This window comes from Camelina sativa, chromosome 1 (assembly GCF_000633955.1).
Source record: "Camelina sativa cultivar DH55 chromosome 1, Cs, whole genome shotgun sequence".
NCBI classification, from domain to species: domain Eukaryota; kingdom Viridiplantae; phylum Streptophyta; class Magnoliopsida; order Brassicales; family Brassicaceae; genus Camelina; species Camelina sativa.
This window is the reverse complement of record NC_025685.1, coordinates 4845283-4849816: the sequence shown is the minus strand read 5'-3', so window position 1 is coordinate 4849816 and position 4534 is coordinate 4845283. Positions and strand designations below refer to the sequence as shown.

General features: G+C 37.4%; 1 protein-coding gene across 2 annotated transcripts in view; it reads left to right on the top strand.

The window, feature by feature from the left end:
• LOC104775949 (ubiquitin carboxyl-terminal hydrolase 13) overlaps positions 1 to 4534 on the top strand; it is a 10954-nt gene continuing 6420 nt past the window's right edge. The window contains exons 1-15 of one of the 2 annotated variants that reach the window (XM_010499922.2): positions 1 to 239; positions 559 to 625; positions 800 to 950; positions 1049 to 1206; positions 1465 to 1730; positions 1827 to 2045; positions 2132 to 2240; positions 2351 to 2466; positions 2753 to 2851; positions 2938 to 3047; positions 3330 to 3404; positions 3770 to 3848; positions 3933 to 4079; positions 4165 to 4245; positions 4357 to 4476. In XM_010499922.2, coding sequence (XP_010498224.1) covers positions 210 to 239; positions 559 to 625; positions 800 to 950; positions 1049 to 1206; positions 1465 to 1730; positions 1827 to 2045; positions 2132 to 2240; positions 2351 to 2466; positions 2753 to 2851; positions 2938 to 3047; positions 3330 to 3404; positions 3770 to 3848; positions 3933 to 4079; positions 4165 to 4245; positions 4357 to 4476 — 1827 coding nt within the window. In that variant the 5' untranslated portion in view covers positions 1 to 209. The remainder of the gene's footprint in view (positions 240 to 558; positions 626 to 799; positions 951 to 1048; positions 1207 to 1464; positions 1731 to 1826; positions 2046 to 2131; positions 2241 to 2350; positions 2467 to 2752; positions 2852 to 2937; positions 3048 to 3329; positions 3405 to 3769; positions 3849 to 3932; positions 4080 to 4164; positions 4246 to 4356; positions 4477 to 4534) is intronic. The other variant, XM_010499931.2, reaches the window with a different exon arrangement.

Below are 4534 nucleotides of genomic sequence, written 5' to 3'. Positions count from 1 at the left end.
AATACAAACCCTTAAGTTTAGTAAAAATATCGTAATTAGCCATATCGAAAAGCGAGAAAGAGTAAGAAGAAATTGAGAGCGATTGATCTCTCCCCGTCCCTCTGCCAAGTTCTCTCTATTTCTTCCCTCACTCCTTCGTCTTGTCCCATCTCTCTGCTCTACGCTCTCTTCTCTACTTCTCGATCCATCCGTGAATCGCCCTCGGAGCAATGACTATGATGACTCCGCCGCCGCTTGATGTAATCTCCGATTAGCCTTGTTCTTTTTTTTGTGTTTTGTGTCAATTTGATGTCGTCTTCGTGGGGTTTTTTTTTTTACGCGTTTTCTACCTTCTTCTGCTTCGGATTTTTTTACTCTCTTCGTTTGACTGATCCGTTAAGGTTTTGTTTTCTTAGATTTTGTTTGTTTCTCTGTATTTCGAAAGAGATAGAATCATCGGGAGATTACCGTGTTTTTTTTGGGTGATTGCGGTTTCCGTTTGACGTTCTGATCACGGGGTTGGGAAATTAGGGTTTCTATTAGTCGGAAGTCTGATTTGTCGTCTTACGATTTTGACAGCAGCAGGAAGACGAGGAAATGCTTGTACCGAATCCGGATTTGGTCGAGGGACCTCAGCCTATGGAAGGTAAAAGTTTCTGCTTCTGCTACTTTCGTCTGTGTTATACCCTGATTCTTTTGGTGTAGATGATGTATTACTAGTGGATTGTGCTGGAGTGTAGAATTGATGTTTTCACTGTGCTCTAGGGTTTTGTCTATTTTTGGTTTGTGGATTTCTTAACAGTTGTTGATGCATTTTTAGTTGCCCAAACTGAGACTGCTGCTACCACTGTGGAGAATCCGCCAGCCGAGGATCCTCCAAGTCTGAAATTCACGTGGACGCTCCCTATGTTCACTAGGCTCAATACCAGGAAGCAGTACTCTGAAGTATTTGTTGTTGGAGGCTATAAATGGTAATGACATAGACTTTTTGATACTTTTTTTCTTTGCAATTGATTTCCTGATGTGCATTTCATTGGTTCATGTGAGCTGATTTTCTTTTTTCTTGCAGGCGTATATTGATTTTTCCCAAAGGAAACAATGTCGACCATTTGTCCATGTACTTGGATGTTGCTGACGCGTCTAGTTTGCCGTACGGGTGGAGCAGATATTCACAGTTCAGTCTGGCTGTAGTGAATCAAGTTCACAGCAGATATTCCATCAGAAAAGGTATCTTAGTTTATAGATTTCGTTATCTGAATGCATGCATAAATGTGAATTTCCTGGAAGATGTTTATTTCTTGGAGTGATAATTTGGATTTATAAGAGGAGTACATTGTCGACCTTGGAATGCAGTCAAGCTACCTGAAAACTGAATTGAACATGATGATTTTCATTCAATTTTTTGAATTTCTTAAGAGCCAATAACTTCTTTACTTGTTTTCTGGTCAACCTGCTGTTCTGACTACTTTCTTTTGCGTGTTGCAGAGACGCAACATCAATTCAACGCAAGAGAAAGCGATTGGGGGTTTACATCATTCATGCCTCTCAGCGAGCTCTATGATCCCACTCGAGGATATTTAGTGAATGACACTGTTCTGATTGAAGCTGAAGTTGCTGTGCGTAAAGTTCTTGATTACTGGTCATATGACTCAAAAAAAGAGACTGGTTTTGTTGGACTTAAAAACCAAGGTGCTACCTGTTACATGAATTCTCTCCTGCAGACATTATACCACATACCTTACTTCAGAAAGGTTTGATGCACGTCTTGTTTTCTTTTTTAATTTGCTTAATCGTGAGTTCGCTTAATTCTATATAAAGACATCTGAATAATGCACCCATGTTTGTAGGCTGTGTATCACATGCCAACGACTGAAAATGATGCACCGACCGCTAGTATCCCATTGGCGCTCCAAAGTTTGTTTTACAAGCTTCAGTATAATGACACCAGTGTAGCGACAAAGGAGCTGACAAAGTCGTTTGGTTGGGATACATATGATTCTTTCATGCAACATGATGTCCAGGAACTCAACCGAGTTCTATGTGAAAAGCTCGAGGACAAGATGAAGGTAAATTTTCTTCTTCAGCCCAACCTTTCTTCCATTCCTAGTTGGTATTTTATGTTTTACTTATTTTTTTTTTTGCCTTTTTCAAGGGAACTGTTGTGGAGGGAACAATACAAAAGCTATTTGAGGGTCACCACATGAATTACATTGAGTGCATTAATGTAGATTACAAATCTACTCGAAAAGAATCATTCTATGGTATGTACTTTTAAACAGTAACGTAACGTATCTTCAGTTGTCTTATATTATTGAAGCTGATATATTTATATCAAACTAACTGTACAGCTGTGTACTTTGACTTGTGTTAGACCTCCAGCTTGATGTTAAGGGCTGCAAAGATGTATATGCTTCTTTTGACAAGTATGTTGAAGTTGAACGACTTGAAGGAGATAACAAATACCATGCAGAAGGACATGATTTGCAGGTAGGCTGTCGTCTATCTTTCTTTAATTGGTTATTGTGGATGTTGAGAAGTGTCAATGTCCCTATGTTGGTCCTATGCAAGTCAATCTAGTCTATCATTATCTGCATATTATTTGGTGTAGGGGTTCATAATGTGTGTGAATGCTACCAAGCAAGATAAATTAGGAAATTTGAAAAGCTTTTTTACTTAGTATTTTTTAAAGCAGCTGATAAAGTTGTATTTGACTAACTGTCATTGTTACTGTGAACTTATCTTATATTGGAATGATTTTTTATTTTTTTTTCAGGATGCAAAAAAAGGTGTTCTATTTATAGACTTTCCACCAGTTCTTCAACTTCAGCTCAAGAGGTTTGAATACGATTTTATGCGGGACACAATGGTGAAGGTTAGTGTCTGAAATTCCAGTTACCCAAAAGCATGTAGTGCCGACTGTGTTTAGACTTGCTTTGAGGCTGACGTCTTTGTTTACAGATCAATGATCGGTATGAGTTTCCTCTTCAACTGGATCTCGATAGAGAGAATGGAAAATATTTATCCCCTGATGCAGACAAGAGTGTCCGCAATCTCTACACCCTCCACAGGTATATATTGTTATTGTATCTCTACTTTTATAATTTGAGTTACAGTAGATTCAAGCAGGACTATATAGTGGTGGGATTTTTCCTGAAGTATATAGTTCTATTGATTATAAGGCTAGGTTCCTCTTCTCAGGAATCTGTTGCCGTAGCTTAGGTTTTCCTTGAAAGATCGACAGTTCATCTTCCTTCTGTGATAGTGAAATACAAGCTGAATTATGTTGTAGTAAGATCTTGTTGTTCCTTGTGGGCTTGCTTGAACAGTTTGCTGCTCATTTTTTTATGCAGTGTCTTGGTTCATAGCGGAGGAGTGCATGGAGGGCATTATTATGCTTTTATTAGGCCAACACTTTCTGATCAGTGGTACACATCCTTCAACTCTTTCATGTTAAAACAAGTTTTGTATTTTGTAATTTAAGTTACTTTAACTAGTTTCCTCATCATTTAGGCTAGCAAGGCCCGAGTCATTTCTTATGAAACTGGAAAATGTTATCGTATTTCTAATGGCTCTTCTATCCATATATCCAAACGTGGATTTACTGTTATTAGTTTCGCAATTAAGATTCACTGTATAAGTGATCTTTATAGTTTATTTTTTGCTTCCCATTTCTCCCAAATTATCTACTGAAATAAGTCTTTCTGTGGCTTCTGGTGTCTGTTTAGATGACAATAATGAACAAATTTTTTCATTGCTTTACTTTTAGACTATCTAAACTTAATTCTCTCAGGTATAAATTTGATGATGAACGGGTAACGAAGGAAGATGTGAAAAGGGCACTGGAAGAGCAATATGGTGGTGAAGAAGAGGTAACACTCTCTTCCTAGGTTTCTCTTTTTGCTTTGTTCTTATTTTTCTCATTTTATGTACTTTCAAATTTTGTGTCGCTTCAGTTACCGCAGAATAATCCTGGTTTCAATAATCCACCTTTCAAATTCACAAAATACTCGAATGCGTACATGCTTGTTTATATTCGGGACAGTGACAAGGATAAAATAATCTGCAACGTTGATGAAAAAGACATTGCGGAACATTTGCGGGTAAGAAATTCATTTACACGCTTTTTCCTGTTTACCTGTTTACCTATCTTTGTTTTGCCTGAATCAGTTAATTATTTTCTCACAGGTGAGGCTGAAAAAAGAACAAGAAGAAAAGGAAGATAAAAGAAAATACAAGGCTCAAGCTCACCTTTTCACGACAATCAAGGTTTTCTACTTCTATTATATTTGGGTCTGAAAGTGAACACAGACGTAATTACCTATTGCTGGTATAGGTTTGAATTTTTGATCTTACTAATGCATTTTAACTATTATAAAGGTCGCAAGAGATGATGACATTGCTGAGCAAATTGGAAAGAATATTTATTTTGATCTTGTTGATCATGAAAAAGTTCGGAGTTTTAGAATCCAGAAACAAACCCCCTTTCAACAGTTTAAGGTACATGCCTGTATATTCCTATTTGTTTCCAGACAAATGCAATTTATTGCAGCAAGAG